The sequence below is a fragment of the Thermochaetoides thermophila genome (assembly GCF_000221225.1).
Source record: "Thermochaetoides thermophila DSM 1495 unplaced genomic scaffold scf7180000011820, whole genome shotgun sequence".
NCBI lineage: Eukaryota > Fungi > Ascomycota > Sordariomycetes > Sordariales > Chaetomiaceae > Thermochaetoides > Thermochaetoides thermophila.
The window spans coordinates 678,710-700,200 of NW_006383036.1; the positions used below are offsets into that span (position 1 = coordinate 678,710).

Consider the following 21,491-nt stretch of genomic DNA (forward strand, 5'->3'; position numbering starts at 1 on the left):
CCCCCAATCCCTCGCCAGCAATCCCCCCCCATCTAGATCGAATACCACATCTCCTCCAATCTCGATTCTCTCGCGCCCTTCTCCTTCAAGGTCAAGCAAAACTACAGCCAGCCCCCCAAGACCACCACCTTCAAGATCAAACACAGTCTCGCCAACAAGTCCGCCACGCCCCCCTCCCCCAGCAGTTAGTCCCTTCGTTGGTACCGGCATCAGCACATTTACTTCGCCGACAAGATTTGAAAGGGAAGAGTTCCAGCCGCAACCGCCCAGTCATTCCAATACTGGTAGTTCAGTTGCCAGCGAGTCGAGCACGAAGCCCCTGAACACGAAGAGACGTGGGATGGGAACTGAGAGGGGGTACGCCAGCGACTCATCCGACCCCGAACAGGGTAGGGGAAATTTTGGGCATGGCAGTGGCAACGGGACTCAGACGCCATACCTGAATATGATTATGTCTCTTGACCGCATCCCTCGCCTGCATAATATCCTGGCAGTAGTCTTCGTCTGGCTCCTTTTACTAGGTTTTGTCCTCTTCCCCGGGTCATTCACACGCACCGAGCGTCAACCCTCCGTCTCATCTGAGCAACCTCCTAACAACAACAATGAAGGCACGACAATCAGGGTAGGGCAGATCACCGTCAACGTACCCCTCTCTCTTGCCCAGAGAGTTGCCCTCGTCCTAGCGAGCGTTTTCATTCTCACTGGCGTCTTCGGCACCGCCTGGCTGGCTCTACGCTGGAGGAGAAATTACATCTGGCTACTGAACAAACTTTACCTTCCTCTGATTTTGAATGGGCTCACGGGGCTTGGAGCGACGTTGATAGCGGTGTATGCCCAGCATAATGGGGAGTGGTGTCCGCAAGCGATTGCGGTTGCTTCGGTGGAGGGCGTTGTGGTTGTCGTGAGTGGGGGGTTGTTTGGGGGGTATAATTGGTGTTTGATGGATAGGGTGAGAGGTTTTGAGGAGGTGAAGGAAGAGAAGAGGGAGAAGAGAAGGAAGGAGAGAGGGGGGAGGAGGAGGAGGGTGGGGTTGTGGGGGAGGTTGAGGGGGGTAAGGAGGAAGAGGAGTGTTGCGCCGGGCAGTGTGGTATAGTTATCCGCCTAAAGTTGTATATTTCACTAGTATATGGGATATATCATTACTTCTGGACTACGGCTCTTGTTATAGACATTGTTCAATGAATTAAATCGATCGGTCGTTATCAAACCTTAGGACGGCGTTGACGTGTTTGTTTACTTTCCCCCCTGAAATGGCTGCCCCACTGACCAGGGTTAGGGGTCTTGCTACATTGTCAGCCTGGGAGAAATGGATCCCCGCGACAGGTAACATGCGTCACACGCATGACATCTCCACCTAACAGCCACACCAAAACGGCTATTTTTATCATTCAAAATCAATGCCAACGAAAAACTTTCAATAGAGATTGTAAGCATTTAGCCTTGTATGACATAGCCCAAATTGCGGCCTTACGCGGATCAGGTGTGTCTGCGCGCCGAGGTCGCGGAGTGTTTCGAGGTATCATCATAGACAGTTGCATATGCCTGTAATCACTTTATGAAGCATGGCATCTTTGAAGCACTGCACCGATCAGGCTGCCCTCGAAAAACTTAGTGACTGAGACCTTCGCCACGCAATACTAGATATAAGTAAATATCGCCGCGGGGGGAGGGGGGGGGTGGTGGGATTACCATATATATAATGGCATGATTACTCAGCTACCCGTGCCAGTCAGCAAGAGTACACTGAAGCGTCGACTTGATGGCCAGCGCCCCAGAAAATATTGGCCTGTTAAGAAGAATAACTGCCTTTGAAGTTGAATGTCATAAAAGGCACAAGCTCGACATACCCGAAATTAGCGGAGAAAACAGGATGTGTCTGAGGTATGGGTGTTGGAGAAGTGACTCCGATGCGAGGTGACAGAAGAGAAGTGATATCGTATCTCTCACATAGTTGCTTGCCTGCAACAAAGTCCTGATACAAGGATGACAGCCGCAACACTGTGCGACTTGTATGTTTTCCGTAATCTTGGTGCCTCATCTCACATGCATGTTCTGTTCCCATCGATATAGGTAACCGGTGACCCAACTTTGTAGGGACCTTGTCCAATCTCATTCGTAAGTGCTGAACTAGCTAGCGAATTGCACATCATTTACAAACCCTTCCAGAGCTGAATGATTGACAGTGCAGTCTCGAGTGGGCAGTGAATTAGCTAATCCTCAAGGTTAAACCCTTTGTTGTAAGCTGTGTGGTGCATGCTTTCATCATAGCATTGAATATATGTAAACATGTATATGTATGTGATAAGGAATTATAGGAGGATTATCATGGCAATATTGGAGCATGTGAGGGATTGTGAAGGGCAGGCAGTTCTATTTCACTGTACTAGTAAGGTTCATCTGGGAGAAAGATCCCAACGTAGTTGGCGAGTAGCTGAGAACTTTAACTGACTGAATTTGCAACCAGCTAGCAGAAACAAAACTGGGGTCATCACAGGACTGTTGTTGGCTCTAGCGAGAACAAGTGCTGAGACCACCATCCTTGACTGGCTCCTTTCGAGTATCGGAACGCAGGTTGTGGCAGAACATTTGCTTGTGACTGCGAAGAAGTCCAAGGTAGCGAGCATCGAGACTCTTGGGTTTCATAACCTCATCAACTTGAAGCTCAGCTGCTGGGATGCATTTATTAAGACTGTTTACGTAGAATATGATGGTTTCGTTGGTTATGTGAAAGGGATACTAGGGTTCTCCAATGAGGATCTGGCTAAGATATGGGGAAATTTGAGGGCTTAAGCGAGCATGCTTCTGAGGTGTTCTTATAGATGTCGTTAGGTTGTCTTGAGACTGCTATTGAGTGCAACGTATCCATATAGAAGTGTGCCTTGTGAGAACATTCACATCAAGGCGAATGAACAGGGTACCTTAATTATCTATTTCAAGAACCTGATTTCATTCATCAACATAATGACAGGAAGGGCATGTGATGGGGCATCTTGGCTTCGTTCTAGTAGCCTTGACCTTGTCGGTCTTCTCCACAGCAGAGCTTATTTCAACCTCGGGATCCACTGTTGTGCTTTCTCACGTCGCCTCATGTTGTGCAATCTTCTCTGAGACTGCTGGACAAAGGGATAAGACTTAAGTGACTTTTGACTTTGTGCTGGCATCTGACTTGGCCTTAGAGATACCAGTATATATATTCTTGAAAGCACATCTAGCTGCGTCAAAAACTCATGGTGATGGATAATCATGAACAATTTACTGGAATTCAAGGCAGACCAAGAATGAAAGTTCCTTGAGAGGACTTTGACTCTGTGGACTTGCGGGGACAACGATAGCATTTCATAAGAGCCATGTCAACGGTATTGCAGGCGAGCGATATCAGGATCAATCACGTCAAGTAGACCAACGAACTAACAGCTGTTTGGTACGTTCCTCCCACGACATGATATAGCCCTATATTTCGCCGACTTTCTCTCAGATGCAGTCAGGAATGCTCGATGCCGATTCTTTGGTTCTCGGACCTGAGGTTCTAGTTCAAGGACATATTGTACTTGCTGACTGCAACCAGGGCTGTTCTGAGAGTTAGGCAAGTGTAACTATATCCGATCGGCGACCAATGCCGTGAACTGTGGACCGCAGGCCTGGTTGTGGAATCTCTGTGGAACATGGGGCGGCTTCTCTTGGTGTGAAGCGTCAGCTGATGTTGAAGCGAACGCCAAGAAACGGGAGCTTCACGCTGCTAGATGAGTCAGCAAGTGCCAAGAATAATATTTTGAAATCTCACGATGTTGATTGGCGAATTCAAAAAAATACAGTGTGGAGATCTCCGCAGAGATCCGAGGCGCGAGAGGGCCGAAGCCATGTGCTCGGCACAGCTTCTCAAGACGAACTTTGTCCCTCGGCGTTGGTTTCCGGAGGCGAATTTGAGGTCAATAAAGCTCCAATTTGCTCCTCAAGCGCCGTTATCAATTTTGATCTTAACTGTTACACTTTGCGCAAAAGCACGTTTTTGCCATACGGCGCGATTTGTCTTCGGCAAAATCCGACTGGGGCGGCGGATCAGATCACCTCATTGCGAACAACCTTTTTGACGGCCTCTGCGGGAGTTACCCTGCATATAAGCCATCCTGTCCCAATCCACACACAAGCCGACCCATCTCCGAGGCCCCGACGACCCCTCGACGTCAATTTCTCCCGTCCCGTTCCAGGAGATCTCGAGATTTTACTTCTTTCGCTCACGCGCCTGAGCTCGTCGTGGCCAGCTGCGTCAGTATTTCTACCAAGACAACCATGTCGTTTTCAAGCCTTGTCCAGGACCTGTCCCTCCGGGACTCAAACGGGCTTCGCAGGCGCGGCGATGCCTCCGTCTCGACCGTCGATGACCGCGCATCGCACATCTCGCTGGCCAAGTCGTACACTAGTACGGCTGCCACCAGCGTGAGCATCTCGGGCGACATTTCGAGCCAGCTCCACGCCGGCTACTGCCACCCGCTGGCGAGAACATGGCAGGCTGAGCGTCAGCTTACAAAGGTTAGCAGAATGCGTGTCTTCACGGAAGCAAACAAACTCGGCTGACGCGCGGCATTTTACCAGTCCATGCTCATCTATCCTCTCTTCATCTCGGATCAAGACGACGAGGAGACCCTGATCCCGTCGTTGCCGAACCAATATCGCCGCGGCATCAATCGTCTGGTACCCTTCCTCGAGCCTCTTGTGCGCAAGGGCCTGCGCTCCGTCATTCTGTTCGGCGTGCCCCTGAAGCCTGGCACCAAGGACGCTCTGGGCACTGCTGCCGATGATCCGGAAGGTCCCGTGATCCGCAGCATCCGCCTGCTGCGCCAACGCTTCCCGCAGCTCTACATCATAGCTGACGTGTGCTTGTGCGAGTATACCTCCCACGGCCACTGCGGTATTCTGCGCGACGATGGCAGCCTCAACAACCAGCTTTCGGTCGATCGCATCTCGGATGTGGCCGTCGCCTATGCTAAGGCCGGCGCCCACTGTGTGGCCCCTTCCGACATGAACGACGGTCGCATCCGCGCGATCAAGCTCAAGCTAATTGAGGAGGGCATTGTCCATAGCGTGACGCTCATGTCGTACGCGGCCAAGTTCTCGGGCTGCCTGTACGGGCCGTTCCGTGATGCTGCCGGGTCGGCTCCCTCGTTCGGCGACCGTCGCTGCTACCAGCTTCCTCCCGGCGGCCGTGGTCTGGCTCGCCGGGCTATCATGCGCGACATCCACGAGGGTGCTGACATCATCATGGTCAAGCCCGCGGGTCAGTACCTTGACATCATCAGCGATGCCAAGGAGCTGGGCCGCGATTTGCCCATCGCCGCGTATCAGGTCAGCGGCGAGTTTGCCATGATCCACGCGGCCGCCAAAGCTGGCGTGTTTGACCTCAAGGGCATGGTTTTTGAGAGCCACGAAAGCATTCTCCGCGCCGGCGCGACTATTATTATTAGCTACTTTACGCCCGAGCTTTTGGATTGGCTGTCCAACTGAGTGTAGCTTTAGGAAGAGTATTAGAGGCGTTCTGGAGTATAGGTGTAGAGGTGTCGGGATATCCATAAACATAACGCGGATGGGTAACGGGACTATTTTGTGGGAGGAGAATGTGTACTGTTCTCGGTAATTTTATTTTTGTGTTGAAGTCGTCAAACTGATGCTTGATCGGCCCTTCTCTGCCTGGACAGACTGGGCAGACATCCGGTTTGGCGTGTATATACTTACTAATCTCCGGTCTTATCATTTCGATACTTACGGCGTGGCGGTCTGCTATGTGTGTTTCCTGCGATGTGTAGGATAGGCTGTTGGTTGGAGGTGTTGAACGAATGGTAGTCGCTCTCAAACGAGTTCAAAACCCTCATTAACGCCAACCTCTCCCGTCCCCTTCAACGAGTCCTGAACTAGTAGCCCTTGGCTGACAGAAGGTTATGTTAAACTCCAGCACCTTAGCCTCAGTTTTCCACTTCTGAGATCTAAAAGCCAAGGCCAAGATAACTGACATGTGATCGGGTATCCGGCAAAATGGAAATGATATTGTCGTGCTCCATGACGGCGATGCAAACGGCAAACCTTTCAGGCTGCAGATAGCACATGTCAAACCAGCACCGTCAAAGATGACCCTTTGGAGAAAGGCCTTAAGCGTAATGAGAGACTCATTCGATGCATTGTGTGTCTTCTTGACTGCCTGACTGTTGATGTCATCCATCAGCATGCATGCGTCTCGCTGATCCGAACTTGAGACTCGGGGCTGTGTATATAGGCTGCTCCTTGGCTTGAGAAGCACATGCATAAAAGCCCATGGCTGCGCTGCTTGTGATTGAGGGTGGATGGCCGGGCTTCTTAAGCAACAATATCTCTCACAGCTTGCTCTGTTTTGCTACTTCGACCGTCTTCCTCCTGTTCATATCCCCCGAGGCTTTTCTCCTGCCGGAGCTTCGTTTGTGTTTCGACCGACATTGCGAACACTCAAGCTCTTCATACGCATACGTTTCCGGAAGAGGCGTAACACCAGGTAGTTATTAACCAGAGACGTGCTTTCAACACAGCGATGCCGCTCTTATTCCTTGGAGACCGCTCTGGATCGTCTTCTGGTCCCAGCGAGACAAACGACGCCAACTATGTCGCCAGCGAACTAGACCGTATAGAAAGTCAAAAACACGAGAGGAAGGCACTCCTCAGAGGAAGTGATAACCACATCTTGACCGGAGATAACGACCGAGAAGAAGTAATAGCACAAGCCCTGGAACCTCAACTCCAGCAAATCCTCCGGACCACTCGTCGCATCATGCGTCAGATCCGCTCTCTCATCATTCGCCTCTTAATCTTCTTTATCCCGAGCTTTCTGCAAGATCGTTTCACCGGCCGACATGGCAGCAGCAGCTCCTCCCACGTCAACAGCACTAACAACAACCTGGGCCCGACTGCCTACCTGGATGGCATCCGCGGCGTGGCAGCCCTCTTCGTCTTCTTCTGCCACCTGCTCTACACCTGCTTCGAGATCGCCCCAGGCTACGGCACCAGCGGCGACCACTATAACCCGCTGCTGCTGCCGTTCGTGAGGCTGTGGTTCTCCGGGCCGCCGATGGTCTGCGTCTTCTTCGTCGTGTCGGGGTATGCGCTCAGCCTAAGGCCGCTTAAGCTGCTGCGCTCGAAGAGGTGGGGGGAGTTTGCGGGGACTATGGCAAGTCTGGCTTTTCGGAGGTTTTTTCGGCTGTTCCTGCCGACTGCTATCTCGACGCTGAGCGTTGTGTTTCTGGTGAGGATTGGGGCGTATGAATGGACGAGGGACTTCGCGTATGATGAATTTATCATGCGCAATGTGCAGGAGATTCATTACGATAGGCGGCCGACCACGCGGGAGCAGCTTGTTGAGTGGGCTTGGGCGATGTTCAACTTTATTCATATCTGGGATTGGGATGCGTTCGGCGGCAGCACTAAGATTGACGTGCATCTATGGACGATTCCGGTCGAGTTTCGCGCGTCCATGATGCTCTTTATGACCATCATCGCGACCTCACGCCTAAGGACGGGTGCCCGATTCGCGGTTGTCGGCGCCATCATGCTGTTCGCATACCGCGCTTCCCGCTGGGAGATGATGCTCTTTTATGTCGGCATGCTCCTTGCCGAACTGGATCTCATCCGTGGCATACACGACCCAGCTCCAGCTCCAGCTCCAGCCCCAACGTCGCTGCTCTCATCGTCAATTTCGCTGGCTCCGACGCCGTACCCGACGCCAAACATCTCTCGGGCTCACTCACCCCTCTCATTTACCCTTAAACCGGCATCGTCGTCAAGTGTTCTTTGCCTGCCAGCGCTCAAGCAAGAGGAGCCAGAGCACCAGCTCAAAGAAGCTGAAGAAGCAAAACCCCAACCATCATCTCCTCCCCGCCGCCGCAATCCAAACCCGTACACGTCCTTCCCTCAATCACTCATTTGGCCCTCCATCTCCATCCTCGCCCTCTACCTCATGTCCCAACCGGACATTGGCTCCGACGAAACCCCGGGCTACGAGACACTCGTCCATCTCCTGATCCCTTGCTGGTGGGGCATCGACGTCTCGGACCCTGACCGCTCGGACGAAGCTCTCCACGGCAACTGCCGCGAGGCAGCACGCAACCACTACCGGTACCTGCAATCTCTGGGTGCCGCGCTCTTCGTGGCGGCAGCCGCCCGCTGCGCGTGGTGGCAGAGGAACGTGTTTGAGAGCCCCGTGGCGCAGTACTTGGGGAGAATTAGCTACGCGGTGTATCTGTGCCACGGGCCAGTGATGCATACGCTAGGGTATGCAGTAGAGAGATGGGTGTGGCGGTTGACAGGGACGCAGACAACGGGGAGGTATGTGGGCGGGTTTGTGGTGGCGTGTGGGATTGTGGTGCCGTTGGTGCTGTGGGTGTCGGATGTGTTCTGGCGAGTGGTGGATGTGCAGTGTGTCAAGTTTGCTAAGTGGTTGGAAGGGAAGTGTACAATTGATGAGGGGAAGAAGTGAGTGCGGACGAGGCGGAGCAGAGAGGAGAGGTTCGCGCATGATCGCGTAGGTGCTTTTGTTTATTCTTGGATAACATAAGAATTAAGAGATATCCATTGATTTTTTTTTTTCCTTTTTCTTCCCGGATAACGTTAGTGAACTTCGGTAAAATACGTACATGTCTTAGCTCCTCAATAAAGATTCCATAAACGCTGATAACCGACGCTTGAGCAGCTCAACATAAAATGTTTTTAACCTTGCAGTCATTTCATCAAACAGCCCCCAGCTCCAGCTCCCCGACATCGACTTTCTCCTCGAACGCAGTGTGACAAGAATGAGCTCATACTCTCAGAGCCCCCTTAGTCTTCCATTATCTCGTTGTCCAATTGGCGCATACCGCTCCCGTAGGACCTCCTCAACACTACGGTTCATCCTCTCCTCGCGTAGACGGCTATCAAACCGCTCAGCCAGCGCTCGTTGCACATCCGTCATCTCAAGCACCTTCTCAACAACCTTATGCTCAAGCTTCTCTTCAGCCTTATCTTCCGCAATCTGAACCCTCTCCCTTGCCTCATGAATAAGTCCAGACGCCTTCTCCTTCGCATGCCTCAACTCCTCCTGCACAACCTTCACATCCCTCCTAATCTCCCTCACCATCTTGTCCCTGACCTCCCTCGCCTCCTCCACAACAGCCCTCTCCGCCTCCTTCACAGCCTGCCCCGCTCTCTCCCTAGCATCATGCAGCGCCGCCCTTGTCTTTGCCGACGCCAGTGCAGCAGCCTGCACCGTCAGCCCCGGCTCATGGTTCCTCTCTTCCCACTCCACCTCTTGCACCCTTTGTGGCGGCTGCTGTGGTCGCCTGACTACCACGACCTCTTCCACTACCGTCTTGGGCACCTCCCATCCCATGATGCGCGCCACATTTTCTTCCAAGTGTTCCCTCACGCCCTGCCAGTCTGTCTCCATCGCCCAGCGGAGGGCCCCCTGAAGTTCGGCGTTCCATCGCTCCTTTGCGGACTCGACAAGCTTGGAGATGGGGCCCTGGGTTGGGCCCCTCGGTCGGAGAGACTCCAGGACGGCGGTGGCGTCATCGGGACTGGAGTAGAGGAGGCTCCGGCGGGGGAGGTAGGTACCGTCCGGGAGGATGACGCTGGCGTTGTGTCGGCGACGGAGCTCGAATTCGTCGGTGGGAGGGACGAGTGAGTCGAGGGTGGCTGCTTGGGAGCGGAGGATAGTAGCTTGGGCCAGGCGGTTTTGGGAGTGCGTGTGGAGGGCAAGGTAGGTTGCGGCGAGGGTTATGGTGGCACCGCCAGCCTTTTTACAACAGGATTGTGAGCGTGTATAGAGAGTTGTATGATTGGGGACGGGATGCATACGAAGCCGGCTAGAAACCCCATCTTGAAGGTGGGTTATGAGCGAGTTTCGTTGAGATTATGAGGTAATTCTTGATGAGAGGCAGGAGATTGGTTGAAATAAAAATCGCCAAGTAAAGTTTAATTTTCGCAGTAATGAGAAATTGACGTTTAAATGAATGACTTTTGTGAAAAAAAAACTCGAGTCATCGAAAATTTGTTATCGCCATGTTTGGCGGCATCACAAGATGGTGATGACGTCGCTGCATTTCAACCCGAACATCAACTTGAACCAAGTGCCAAGACATCCCACCCTGGCTCGCCGGCAAGGCACAGACCAGTAAGCCCCACAAGACTCCCGACGTCAGTTCTTGGCAACCGGGGTCGGCGCGGCTTTTGGTCAGGGTTGAACGCCAAGGGTTGGCTATGGACCCAAAAAAACTTCGGTATTACGGCCATCGCAAGCAGAAGACCGAGCGAGTTGTGGCATCTATCCACCCAACCCGCTGCCGCACGCCGACCGTACGATATCCCGACGACTCGAGGTTGATCCGTCTTGCCCTTCCGCGATTAGAAAGCCGCATCCCATAAGCTCAATTGGCCCCCAGCTACCGACAGTCACCAACGACAAGTCGACTACACCGGCCGCGACGGACCCCTCCTTCACTCCCTCCATCTCCTCAACGTTACCTACGCTTTCGCTCTCTACCCCCCCCAACGACATAGCAAATAACCAAAAATGGCGGGTGGTCACATGAAATATCGCCAACTCTCGCGCACGAGCGCGCACCGACAAGCCTTGCTTCGGAACCTCGTCACCTCCCTGATCAAAAACGAAGCCATCCACACAACCTGGCCGAAGGCCAAAGAAGCCCAGCGCCTCGCCGAGAAGCTGATCACGCACGCAAAAAAGAACGACGAGGTCGCGCGGCGCAAGGCACAGGCCATTCTATACGTACGCACTTCCCGTTTCTCCCAGAACATTTCCCCACTGATCAACGGGTGTTATGATACATACAGGAAGATCTTCAGACGCCGCACGAGCTGATGCCAAAGCTGTTTGGCGAGATCCGTGAGCGGTATTTGAATCGTCCCGGCGGGTATACCCGCGTGCTGCGCACCGAGCCGAAGAATCGGGCTGATCAGGCCCCCTCGGCGATTCTGGAGCTGGTCGACGGGCCGAAGGATATGCGGTTTTACATGACCGCTGCGACGGTGGCTCGCGATCGTCGGCTGGGTAAGCCGCACACTGATTTGACGCTCAAGAATATCGAGAAGGTTACGCGGTACCGGCAGAACGGCAAGGAGGAATTCGAGAAGCTGGTCGAGAAGATTTATCAGATGAATCTGTGCGACCCCATTGCCGCGGCTACGGCTGCTGTTGCATCTGAGTAAGGGGGAGGGACATCAACACGGGCTATGGGTGTGTTGAAGGGAAGAGTGGCATGTTTGGTGTTTGGGTGGTTGATATTAGTGTATACCTAACCTAGGAATGTACATCACGGCATCATGTAAGATATAGGTACGTTCAGTTACAACACGGGGGAAATGGCTGGTCTGTCTGTTCTTTGGTTCTATTACGTAGGCATCCAGGAAGGAAACGCCGCTACATCATCTACCAACAAAAAAAAAAGTAAACTACACAAAATCGAATGTGTCACCCTGCTCGTGAAGCATCCGGCCTACCCTCGACGTCCCGACGATCCTTTCCAACTTCATCACATCATACTTGGAAAACATCACCCTAATCACACCCTGCCCGGGCTCTAGCAGTAGCGATTGCTCGCTCTTCTGCAGATAGTCGCCCGCGATCTCGCGATAGAAGACGGGGTTGTCGGGCAGGCTGTAGAAAATTACCCTCTTGACGCCCTTGATCTTGTACCTGCGGAAGTGGTGCGCGCGCTCCGTGTACAGAAGCACCTTCTGCTTGCCGTTCAGGAAATGCGACCGCGCCCGGGACGCATCCGGTACGTCGGTATACTCGGAGATGGTACCGAAGGAAACGTTCTCGACCGCCGGGTTGTTCGCAAAGTAATTGCGCACGCGCACGAAGTCGAGATACGAGGGTATGAAGATGAGCGTACCAGCAGCATCACGCGCCTTGTGTCGTGTGAGTGCCGGCACGATGGCCTTGGTGAAGTAGGCGAACCGAGCATCCGGATCTGCCGCGATCGATGATGAATCGAACCGGCTGAACGTCTGGCGGGCCTTCACAGGCAGGTTCTGTATCATGCCCGGGCATTCCTGCTGTAGACGCGCCTTGCCCGCCCAGTTGTGGCAGTACGCACGCACAAGCTCCGCTAGCTCGGGGGTATTGAAGGCGCTGAAGATGACGGTTTGCCGGAAGTACTTAGCTTGATCATCCAAGTACCAGCTGCGGACGCGGCTGAAGTCGCAACCGTGGGCGTCGCGCGGCTGGATGTTGAGGTGCTCGAAGACAAATTCCATGTGTTCCCAGTTCTGCATTAACAGCGCCTCAGCCATGTCGACAATCACCAGCTCGACGGAGCTGAGGAAGTCAAAGTCGAGCTTCTTCTCTTCTTCAGACCCGATGGCCATGCGAAGGCCTAGTGGGCTGGCGAAGATCATGTCCGAGTTATAGAATTGCGCAAAGTACTTAATCGTCTTGCGTGTGAACTTGACACCCAGTCGGAACAGGTCGTCATCGTTGCCGGAGAAGAGGTCACGGAAGTCTTCCGGCTTGTCGTCCGAAAATTTGCTTAGTTTGTCTACGTAACCATCCTCGAAGCGCTTGCGGTTCTCTTGCTGGTCGGGCTGGACGATTGAAACAATCATGTCGAGCATCTTGACACATTGCGCACGGGTAGGCATGATCCAGAGAACCTTGGGGCGGGTGAAGCCTTGGTCGCGGAATTCCAAATCCTCGTTCTCTCCGGCTTTGGCAAGCTTGCTGTTATTCTTGATGACGCGGTCGCGGGTCCTGTTCAAGTCAGTATCACTTGGCCTAAAAAGTACTTCGCGAAGAACATACTTGAAGACGTGGTTGAGGGCATGAAGACATGCCATCCTCCTCAGACTTTGAGAGTTTGCGACCGTCCGGTTGCAGAATAGCAGATCCTGGTAGTTGAAAAGCGCGGGGGCAATAGTCTGTTCAACCTGATCAAACTCAGGGTGCTTGGCTTCCATAGACTCTCGTAGCTTCTTCTTAAGCTTGAGATCCTTAATTCCTGACACAGGAGGGGGGATCAGAGCCTTCCCCTCAAGACCGTCCACAGCAGGCATGTTAAGGAAAATTCTCGTCTGTGATGACGATATCCTCTCCAAGCGCCACTTCCCTTCCTGGATGGCTTTGATCCTAGGCTGCACCATGTCTTCCTTAGGGTTGGAGAAATGCACCTCGAATGGGTCGGTGTCATCGAGATCGTCGTCATCATCAAACAGATCCTCGGGGGGTGCATTGCTGGGGTCCTCCTCCGGCTCTTCGACCAGGTCAACATCCCGATCCTCTTCGTCTTCCCCATTCTGGCGTTGGGGTGCCGACTCCTCCTTGACCTCCTGCGGGCGCTCTTGATTCTCGCCTGACGGATGATCCAGTTTTCTCCGTTTTGCCTTATGCGGGTTGCTTTCAGTTAGTCTGCGCAACAATGCCATGTACGGCTGAACAGGCTGCTTGGCCTCTTCCTCCTCTCCCTCATCCGAGTCCACATCCATAACTTCAGCCTCAGGCTCAGAGGCGCTGGCCTCACTCTCAGAATTACTGTTTGGTCAGCAGCCTTGAATTAGAAAACCGGAAAACTATGAGAGATTTGAGATTTTGCAGCACTTTAATCATAAAGAAATACGTACTCATCATCTAGTCGAGCATCATGGAACTTCACACTCCGGACGGGAGCCGTTCCCTTTCCGGCCTTTGCTCGACCCCGGACGGTACTCCTTCCTTTCCGTTTTGCTGAACGACCTCCGGCCATTGTGAGTTGCTCAACTTTCAAGATATTAATTACTTTGATTCAGTTGTGATGGTATCGATTCTGAGCCAATGATCAGATCGTGGTTATGAGATTCCAAATGTCTCGACAAGAAACAGCTAAAAAAAAAAAAAAGGAATGAAAGTTGAGATGCGAATGCAGTTCAGCCTTGCAAAACGGCTCTCGAGAGCATCCAGTCAGAGCTTAGTGCCAAGACTAGAAGTGGAACCAGAATGCAACCCCACTTCAGCCTCATGTCTGCCTATCACCCCACTTTCTTAATCCGTCAGCCGTGTGCTTATCGGCTTATCTTAGCGCGCACAACCCAGTCCCGCATCAGCTGTAAATCCAAAAATTCAGGGTGCCAAAAGCTGAGAGCGGACAGCCCTGGAGCCCTGCCTGCCTGCCACCTGCTTGGAGCCCTTGGAGCCCTGTCTGGAGCCTGGAGCCCAGTCCTTTGGTGGTGCTGCGAGCCTGCGAAGAAAAAGAGAACGGCGCCTGTGCTTTCTTCCCGTCCATTTTTTTTTTTGCCTGTGACGACTCTGCCCGACCTCCGAGTCCGACCTTCGTGACCCGCCCATCCCTGGCTGCCCGCCCCATCGATTGCCGCCAATTTTCTGCGACCTGTGGGGGGAATCGACAAGTCTGTTGTCAATCGCCGGCCTCAAACAAAGAAACTACTAGCCCCTTTCGAGACCTCGATCGATCCTATACTTTTTAATCCTGACCGTTGCCCAGCATGGCTGTCGAACAGGAGCAATTCGTCCACCTCGCCCGTCCTCTGGCTCCCACTGCCGTGGGCTTTGCTGTCGGCAGTGCCCCGCTCACCGTCAACATCCAGCCCCAAGTATGCCTGCTCCCGTCTCCCGTCTCTCCCATACCTGTAGCTGCTCAGGTGCTCCCGTATGGGCATGTCTGCTAGTAGCTTGTCGGCTTGCCCATTGGCTCGTTCGTCTGCTTGATATATTCCCCAGTCATTGACACTCCCCAGGCTGTCTTCTCCATCATCGACCATGCCGTTCGCCGCGATATTCGGGACACACAGTCGACCCGTGTGATCGGCGCCCTCGTGGGCACGCGCAACGAGGATGGCAGCGAGGTCGAGGTGCGGAGCACTTTCGCCATCCCGCACACCGAGAACGAGGATCAGGTTGAGGTGGATGTTGAGTATCAGAAGAACATGCTGGCCCTGACGCTGCGCGCCTCGCCCCGCGAGACCCTGCTGGGCTGGTACACCACGTCGCACGAGCTTAACAGCTTCTCGGCCCTGATCCAGAACTTCTTCGCCTCACCCGAGACTGGCACCTTCCCTCACCCAGCCATCCACCTGACCATTTCGACCGAGCCTGGTGCCCCGATCGAGACCAAGACCTATATCTCCGCCCCCGTGGCCGTCTCTCCCGAGCGCGCGGCCGAGTCCTGCCTCTTTGTCGAGGTCCCGCACAGGATCCTCTTCAGCGACGCCGAGCGCGCCGCCCTGGGCACGATCCAGGCGGCCGCCAACTCCGATCACCGCACCGCCCCCGTCGTCTCGGACATCGAGTCTCTAGCCCAAGCCCTCGAGTCCGTCTCCGACATGCTGGAGCGCGTGTCGACTTACGTGAGCGAAGTCCTTGACGAGGAGCGCGACGGCAATCACGCCCTGGGACAGTACCTTATGAACGCGCTGTCCCTGGCCCCCAAGGTGTCCGAGACGCAGATCGAGCAAGACTTCAACAACCATATCCAAGACGTGCTCATGGTCTCGTACCTGGCTAACACCATCCGCACTCAGATCGACCTGGCCCAGCGGCTGGCGACTGCCCCACTGGCCGGCGAGAAGGATCTCCTCGGCTCAGAGGGTAAGGGAGACGGCGGAGAGGGTACTTCCGGTTCTAAGCAGGAGGGCGGTCGGTCGGGTGCCGGCGGCAGCGGTGGAGCTGGCGCTTCCAGCGGCGGCAGGGGAACTAAGAGAGCCGGCGGTCGCACTGGTGGCGGCGGCGCGAGGAGTGGTGGCCAGCAAAGGGAATCTAGGGAGCCGAGAGAGAATGGGGATTAAAATGGGAAATAGAGGCGGCGATGGGTTTCGGGTTTTTTTTTGTTTTTTTTTCCTAGATAATTTGGTTGGCATGTTTCACCATCAATGCGAACGCCAAAAAGTTTCATCATCCGTATTCCCGTCAAATCTAGTCCCGGTTCCTGTTCTGTATCTTTCGGGGATTTCTGTTGCACGCTGAAAAGATCAAAAGTTTGTCGGTTAAGTGTCTGCCTCATAGTGTTGTTGTTATGTAATACAGTGAGATGCCTGGTTTTCGATTTGGACGATAGGCCAAATCACAAAATATATGTAGAGGACATAAGCTATTTGTTGAAGCACATTCACTCATCTCACTTATGAAGACAGAAACAGGAAGGTAAGGACTACAAAAAGCAGGCAGAATTCGAACTGTCGAACATGTCACGTCAATTAACACTAGGCCAGAGCGAGCGGCGTCACACCTGAGTTGAGAGAACCCATATTTTCCTTTTCCCTAATACCCTTCCTGTACCGTCTTACTACATACTCCATATCTCCCTGTCTTGTCCATCCATACCTACCCACCTACCTGCCACCGTCACTTCCTGACTGACGAGAAAGAAAGCGTTTGTCCAGCCTCTATCTTGAGTGTTGTCCGACACTTGACAGAGGACAGTAACCCATCCATTTTCTCTCTTCCTTCCTGATCAACCAAATCTCTCACACACCAAACAAAAGCACCCAACAACCAAACCTCTTTGTGCGTGTATTGTTGTCTACGTACGTAAAGCAGGTTAACTAACCGAGGAGGCTATAGGCAGGCATACGAGTTTCCCAAAAACGCTTCAATGTATGCCACAGCTCACCACCGCATCGACCTGTTTATCCCTTTGTCTAGTCCGTGGAGAACTTAGCAGGAAGTACCATGTTCATTCGTTATCTGCTCTGAACCCCTGCCGACCTGGCCATGGCAGATGATGCCTCCTCAAACACCGCATGCACTTAATTAGGATTAGTAGTGGTGGGCTTCTGTGGCAAAGTAGCCGGATTGCCGTAGTTTGGTAAGTGACTGAATTGCTGCTGTTGTTGCTGCGGCCCGGAGCCGCTGGGGCCGCCAGTTTTGTTGTTGTTATTATTGTTGTTTGGCATGTGCATGGAGCCAGGACCACTCGGAGGGGGGTGATGCTGAGGTCCATGTGGAGGGTGTGGCTGACCGTGGTATGGAGGCATCGAAGCGTTAGAGCCCTGTCTAACCATTCCGTAGGGACCTGGGGCCGGCCCATAACCAGCCTGGGGAATCGGCTGTTGGTAGCCGCCATAGTTCATATGAGGAGGGTGAAATTGGGGGCTGCCACCGTGGTGAGGGTTTGCCCCGACAAATGGACCAGGCGGTGGTGGATGAGGAGGTTGCATCGGCTGCATGCCGTTTGCAGGGACGAATGACTGAGTTTTTGGATTGAAAGCCTGCCGGTTATAGCTGCCTGGGATCGGGTGCTGGCTCTTGGGATCGTTGGGATTGGCATTGGCTGGGAGTTGTCCATATGCATAGGGAATCCCAGCAGGTGCCGGGGGAGCACGGGGTCCGTACGGGGCTTGGCCGTAGGATTGCTGCGGCCACGTCGGTTGCGGCATGCTTGGCATGGGAACGGGACTCGCGTACGGCGTAGCCATGGGAGGATTGGGTGAGCGGTAGGGTGGCTGAGGAGGTGGTGGCTGAGGAATGGCCTGTGGCATGGGGGGAGCCGGGTACTGCAACCGGATCAGTATCTCCTCACTCTACGTTCTTCAAGAATTGAGCTTACAGGTCCCATCGTAGTGTACTGTGGCGCAAAGGGGCCATTTGGCATCATTTGAGGATTATAAGGCTGCGCCGGCGGATACATGGGCTGCGGGGCATTTGGATACGGCTGCTGGAATTGAGCGTTGAACGGAGCCGCACTGATAGGGAAGTATTGAGGCGTTACAGGGGCCGCCCACGTCGGATGGTGAGGACCAGGGCACCATTGAACGTAATGAGAACGAGACTCGAACCCTTCCGAGTCATCTCGCCGCTGTTTGGTGGGTTTTCGCTTGCCGCCATTTTGCTTGTCTTTAGCAGACACTGAGCTGGCCCGCGAGACACCGTTGGCATCCTCGCCCTCTGTTAATGGCAAGGTTAGTTCAGGTTGCAGGCAACGCAGCTTAACGGTGGATCCTACCTTGGGTTCCGCTCTCTGACTTTTCGGCACTGCCGAAGATGCGCATCCGAGCTTTGTTATAAGCCTCCTCACGTTCTTCCCTCGTCAGTCTGCAGGGCAAAGGTTAGTAAAGCAGATTGAGGCTACCTATGAACAACTTCTAGCTTACTTTTCCTTGACTGGGGCTGGCTTGTCTTTCGACTCGCTGCCAACTTCCGAAGTTGGCTTAGAAGGTGCCGTGCTTGGAGGAGCAAATTCGCCATCCTCGCCGCGGCGCATGATTTTTCGGGGAATTGGCTGGGTAGGAGCAGAATTGTTCGCCTGGGGGCCTGCGATAGTAGAGAGCGAAGGGGGGATCCTGCAGAAGGGAGTCCTGAATATGCGGACCGATCCCGTAGAAGGCTCGTAAGAATGCGTCATGTGGTAGTAGTCCGCAAGCCGGTGCGTCAACATCCTGCAAAACGAATTGCAAGGTGGGAGATCCATGTATGGCTCTCTGGGTGACTAGTTAGTAGCTGGCTAGGCGAAATAAAGAGCCAAAGGGGGAGTAAGCATACTTGGAATCCTGGACAAATTGAATAACCTGTTGCTCCAGCCTCAGCAGAAAGATACGATCTTTGGGCGACTGCATTGCCTCCAGAAGCTTTTCATCCGGATTTTGGCTGTAGAAGCTGTTGGCTCCCAGGCTATCAGGGGTGGCAGTGCCTCCAGGCAACGGTAATTTCTGATCACCAGATCCTTGTTTATCGGATATGCCGCTCTGAGGTGTAACGATGCCTTGGCCTTTGTCGCCGGCAAGCATATGTTGTGATGTGAGAGCCCGTGGGGGCATGTCGCCGATTTGGATGCGGTGAAGGCGAGCGGCAACATCGGAGCCCATACGTGACCCAGGAATGTAGGATCCACGAATTGAAAACGAGTCGTCGTCCTCGGCCGCAGCCTTCATGCTGGCACTGTCATCGGGACGAAGGGAGTCTTTTTCATCGAGGGCAAAGGTGGTTCCCGAAGTGATGCTCTTGCCATCAATGCTTGGAGGCTTTGTTCCCAATTCCGACCCAGATTCGGCTCTCTGAGAAGCATCATCTGGAGGTGTCTGACTGTTCGAGATGGCAGTCGACTTTTCAACCGTTGACCCGTTGACAACGAGGTTCGGAGCTGACGTTTCCAACTTCAACTCCCTCAAATCGGCGGCGAGCTTAGCGTCATCGACCTTTCCCTCGGTGACAGCAGACTGTTCGGCAGCTGAAGTAGTGACAGTAGTATCCGCGGAGCTAGTTGCTGGACTAGGCCCAGTAGATGAAGGGGCATGCTTAGAGACAGGTGTGCCCTCCTCTCGCCTATCCTTAACAGTAGTGGCCGGATCAAGGGTGGTCCTGGGAGCAGCGCCGGCAGGTTTGGAGCCCTTCTGCACTGAGCCGGCAGCGACCTGGAACAACAAAAGAGTTAGTCCCCTGTAAAATCCCGATAGCGGGCAGTTGGTTTGAGTAGAACACATACTTTCGCAAACGACATCTTCGTGACGTCGGTCGCCATGGTTATGACTGTGAGGATTTATTATCAAGATCGCTAGAAACGTACAAGCCCTCCAGATATATTAAGGCCAGCAGAGCCGATGACGGAACCGGTTCAAGCGGAAGGTATGATAGAGACGGCGGGGAGGGCGTCGCTGATTGATTTGTGGACACAAGTTGAGGTGCGATAATCAGGAGACAAAACGGAGCAGAGCGGTCCAGAGCGAGGGGAAGGCGCCGGTAATCATTGTTGGGCAACAGAGGAAGATATGAAGGTGAGGTAGCTTGATGTTGGCTTCTGTAAGTGCAGTGGCTGCACGGGAAAGGTGATAGAAGAGTGGAGGACGAAGGCACTAGGATGAAGAGAAGGCCTTGGTTGTGGTTGGCGAGATAGGCCCGAGAGTCGGGAGGATGATCAATGCTGAATTGCAAGGGCTGCTTGCTGCTGTGGTTGGAAGCCCAGGAAGAGAGTGTAGGCCGGCCGAGCCGTAACGCTGTAGATGCCTAGATGATCGCAAAAGCGATGGAGGTGAAGTGATTATGCCTGGTTGCAGCCGTTTGAGCGTTGCGGCCCCAAACAGTGTCCGTGCTCAAATGGGAATGGTGCCGCCACAATCAAAGGCGGATGGTGAATTGGCAGATCCCCTATGCTGGCGAGCAGCAGGGAGAGCGTGCGATGACGGACCTGCGCAGGTTGGATGTGGTTGCACAGGAGAAATTGTGTGACGAGAAGAGGCCTTCAGTCCTGGCGCAAGTTCCAAGGTGCGGATTGCAAGATCATGTGCAGTTATGGGGTAAGGTTATGGGGGCAGTTAGAACGCAGGGCTGAAGGGACTGTCGTTGCTTGCCTTCTCTTCCTTCCGAAGGGTTAAGATGGTCCGCTAACAGTGGGGCTAAGCCCCAGCTAGTCTACCCGCAAGCAGGCGCTCATGATGATGCCTTAACACTCAACAAACTGCGAGGCTTAAGTATAGCTAGGCACATGGAAAGCGATCTCAAGAAAACGAATTGCTGGAGCAGTTCAGCCAATTCGAAGCTGACAAAGTATCAGTTGTGGTGTAGTTGGCTGCACCAACAAACAGAGACTATCTTTCACTTGCAAGGTCAAGTTAAGCGTATCTGGATTTTCTTGGTCACGTATCTTGTACTGCAAAACCATCGACACAACAAGGGCTTGTGTTAACAGAGTACATGGCATGCGATAATCACGCGGGCAAGGCCTGGTATCTACCAAGTATAGAGGTTCCATATGGTTCCAGTTGTGAAGAGTAGTGCATAGCTCACCAAGTATCAGTCTCGTATTAATGCAAAATGATGTTGAACTCAACGTAGGTTCGACTACGGACTAGGCGAAATCCAAAACCTCATCAGCATTGTTCCTTGCGGAAATGCCGACGGATAATGAGACAGTGGGAAGATCGCCGGTCGCCTGTTGTCTGTGCACCTATGAAAGGATCAGATTCTGCCGTCTGGTGAACCCAAAAAAAAGGCGGTGAAATTGCCATTACATCGATATGCAAAGGCTGATAACAGATTACGATACAATTCGATACAGGTATGTGTAATTACAAGGTTGCAAGGCCAGCCCCGATGATTAAGCCTCCGACAACCAAAATAACATCCAAACATCAACACTTTTATCCACTTCATCACCCAGGAGTCGGTCTTAACATTGCCATAGAGCATTTACTTTTGGATTGCTTATAACTCTTTTATGCCACTCAATTTAAAGTGCAGAATTTTACGCCGTCCGCAAAGTCACACAAAACTTGATCAACTGAACAAACACCACAGCACCGTCGAGTGCTTCCATCGGATCTCGTGCCATCTGCATCCTGCCGTCACGGACATAACCTATTGGCATTCTGTGACTGTGAAATTGGGGGCTACAGGACAGGATACTTTGTGTGGCGAGCATTTGGTTGAGAGTCATTGATTGCAATCATACTCATCCGGAAAAGTTTGTACCAGCCATGTATCCCTACCGTGGCCGTGTTGGGCCTCCCAAGAAAACCCCAGAAAGTGTACAATGCCAGAAGTGTCTCAAGCGAGATAAGTTATC

At 53.2% G+C, this 21,491-nt stretch overlaps 8 protein-coding genes across 8 annotated transcripts in view; 5 read left to right on the forward strand and 3 right to left on the reverse strand.

The window, feature by feature from the left end:
* CTHT_0051930 (uncharacterized protein) overlaps window positions 1-1,093 on the forward strand; it is a gene marked incomplete at both ends in the record, with an annotated part of 3,430 nt that extends 2,337 nt beyond the window's left edge. The window contains 2 exons of the mRNA XM_006695470.1: window positions 37-184; window positions 294-1,093. Of these exons, the coding sequence (XP_006695533.1) occupies window positions 37-184; window positions 294-1,093 (948 nt within the window). The remainder of the gene's footprint in view (window positions 1-36; window positions 185-293) is intronic.
* A 3,194-nt stretch (window positions 1,094-4,287) lies between these two features.
* CTHT_0051940 (delta-aminolevulinic acid dehydratase-like protein) lies at window positions 4,288-5,499 on the forward strand (the record flags this gene model as incomplete). Its single annotated transcript, XM_006695471.1, has 2 exons — window positions 4,288-4,527; window positions 4,591-5,499. The coding sequence occupies 2 exons, from the start codon at window positions 4,288-4,290 to the stop codon at window positions 5,497-5,499; spliced, it is 1,149 nt and encodes a 382-aa protein (XP_006695534.1).
* A 1,051-nt stretch (window positions 5,500-6,550) lies between these two features.
* On the forward strand, window positions 6,551-8,488 carry CTHT_0051950 (uncharacterized protein; the record flags this gene model as incomplete). Its single annotated transcript, XM_006695472.1, has 1 exon — window positions 6,551-8,488. One exon carries the CDS (start codon window positions 6,551-6,553, stop codon window positions 8,486-8,488), a length of 1,938 nt encoding a protein of 645 aa, XP_006695535.1.
* Window positions 8,489-8,815: 327 nt separating this feature from the next.
* CTHT_0051960 (uncharacterized protein) lies at window positions 8,816-9,864 on the reverse strand (the record flags this gene model as incomplete). Its single annotated transcript, XM_006695473.1, has 2 exons — window positions 8,816-9,781; window positions 9,844-9,864. 2 exons carry the CDS (start codon window positions 9,862-9,864, stop codon window positions 8,816-8,818), a joined length of 987 nt encoding a protein of 328 aa, XP_006695536.1.
* Window positions 9,865-10,558: 694 nt separating this feature from the next.
* Window positions 10,559-11,214, forward strand: CTHT_0051970 (mitochondrial 54S ribosomal protein bL17m; the record flags this gene model as incomplete). The annotated part of the gene is made up of 2 exons (XM_006695474.1): window positions 10,559-10,774; window positions 10,840-11,214. 2 exons carry the CDS (start codon window positions 10,559-10,561, stop codon window positions 11,212-11,214), a joined length of 591 nt encoding a protein of 196 aa, XP_006695537.1.
* Window positions 11,215-11,457: 243 nt separating this feature from the next.
* On the reverse strand, window positions 11,458-13,748 carry CTHT_0051980 (uncharacterized protein; the record flags this gene model as incomplete). Its single annotated transcript, XM_006695475.1, has 3 exons — window positions 11,458-12,760; window positions 12,812-13,537; window positions 13,627-13,748. The coding sequence occupies 3 exons, from the start codon at window positions 13,746-13,748 to the stop codon at window positions 11,458-11,460; spliced, it is 2,151 nt and encodes a 716-aa protein (XP_006695538.1).
* A 736-nt stretch (window positions 13,749-14,484) lies between these two features.
* On the forward strand, window positions 14,485-15,783 carry CTHT_0051990 (translation initiation factor 3-like protein; the record flags this gene model as incomplete). Its single annotated transcript, XM_006695476.1, has 2 exons — window positions 14,485-14,592; window positions 14,737-15,783. 2 exons carry the CDS (start codon window positions 14,485-14,487, stop codon window positions 15,781-15,783), a joined length of 1,155 nt encoding a protein of 384 aa, XP_006695539.1.
* A 960-nt stretch (window positions 15,784-16,743) lies between these two features.
* Window positions 16,744-19,451, reverse strand: CTHT_0052000 (uncharacterized protein; the record flags this gene model as incomplete). The annotated part of the gene is made up of 6 exons (XM_006695477.1): window positions 16,744-17,490; window positions 17,544-17,881; window positions 17,940-18,028; window positions 18,088-18,414; window positions 18,476-19,344; window positions 19,416-19,451. The coding sequence occupies 6 exons, from the start codon at window positions 19,449-19,451 to the stop codon at window positions 16,744-16,746; spliced, it is 2,406 nt and encodes an 801-aa protein (XP_006695540.1).
* Between the last annotated feature and the right edge of the window lie 2,040 nt (window positions 19,452-21,491).